Genomic DNA, 1,322 nt, shown 5'->3' on the forward strand with positions numbered 1-1,322 from the left:
TTGCCCCGGTTGCAAGACTTGAAGCGATTCGAATTTTTCTAGCCTACGCTGCATACAAGAATTTCACGATTTATCAAATGGACGTGAAAAGTGCATTCCTTAATGGCTTACTTGAAGAGGAAGTATATATATGTTGAACAACTACCTGGATTTGAGGTACAAGGTGAAGTTGACAAGGTTTATAAACTAAAGAAGGCATTATATAGAGCTTGGTATGACACCTTATCAATGTTCTTAATTAGTTGTGGTTTTACCAAAGGCCTTGTTGACAAAACCTTATTTAGAATTCAAGAAAATAATCATATTTTATTAGTACAAAATTCAAGAAAATAATCATATTTTATTAGTACAAATTTATGTAGATGATATTATTTTTGGAAGTACTAATTCAAATTTATGTGAGAAATTTTCTAAGCTTATGCAAAACAGATTCGAAATGAGCATGATGGGTGAGCTAAATTACTTTCTTGGACTGCAAGTCAAACAATCGAAGGAAGGTATATTCATTAATCAAGCCAAATACACAAGAGATCTTATCAAGAAATTTGGCTTAGAAGGAAAAAGTTCAGTCAAAATTCCAATGAGCACATCTCTCAAACTAGACAAGAATGAAGAAGGCAAAGATGTTGATCAAACGAAGTATCGAGAAATGATTGGATCTTTGATATACCTCATTGCAAGTAGACCCGACATATCTTATTCATTAGATGTATGTGCGAGATTCCAATCACAGCCCAAAGAGAGTCATTTTCTTGCGACCAAGAAAATTATTCGTTACCTCAAAAGCACTATCAACGTTGGACTATGGTATCCAAAAGAAGGTAACTTTGAACTAACAGGATTTTCAGATGCAGACTTTGCAGGTTGCAAAATTGATAGAAAAAGTACTTCAGGGACGTATCAGTTCTTAGGGGGAAGGTTAGTTTCTTGGTTTAGTAAGAAACAAAACTCCATTGCGACAAGCACAGCCGAAGTAGAATATATCGCAGAAAGAGAAAGTTTGATTTCTTGTACCAAATCATTTTCTTTTCCAGCTGTCTTGAGTAGTGTTTACTCAATATATTCTAGCTTATGAAATCTGCTACTGCTAAGTACATAGGTTATGAAGTTTGCTAAAAATCCTTTGCAAATTTTTTTTAATCACTGTGTGTTCACTACATGCACAACTGCCAAACTTGCTTAGTGCTTATTTTTCCAGCTGTTCACTACATTTCGTGTAAACTTGTATTTATTTGTCACTAATATTTTTGGGAGGAGGAACATCATCATCTAGCCAAGCAAGTACTTCTTGTATTTTTTCTGGTGCTAATTCAGGAATATCA

At 34.1% G+C, this 1,322-nt stretch overlaps 1 protein-coding gene across 1 annotated transcript; it reads left to right on the forward strand.

Moving 5' to 3' along the window:
• Positions 1-436: 436 nt before the first annotated feature.
• Positions 437-1,047, forward strand: LOC115996058 (uncharacterized mitochondrial protein AtMg00810-like). Its single transcript, XM_031235205.1, has 2 exons — positions 437-918; positions 1,035-1,047. Exons 1-2 carry the CDS (start codon positions 437-439, stop codon positions 1,045-1,047), a joined length of 495 nt encoding a protein of 164 aa, XP_031091065.1.
• The last annotated feature ends 275 nt before the right edge of the window (positions 1,048-1,322 follow it).

This window comes from Ipomoea triloba, chromosome 11 (genome assembly GCF_003576645.1).
Source record: "Ipomoea triloba cultivar NCNSP0323 chromosome 11, ASM357664v1".
In the NCBI taxonomy this organism is placed as follows: Eukaryota; Viridiplantae; Streptophyta; class Magnoliopsida; order Solanales; family Convolvulaceae; genus Ipomoea; species Ipomoea triloba.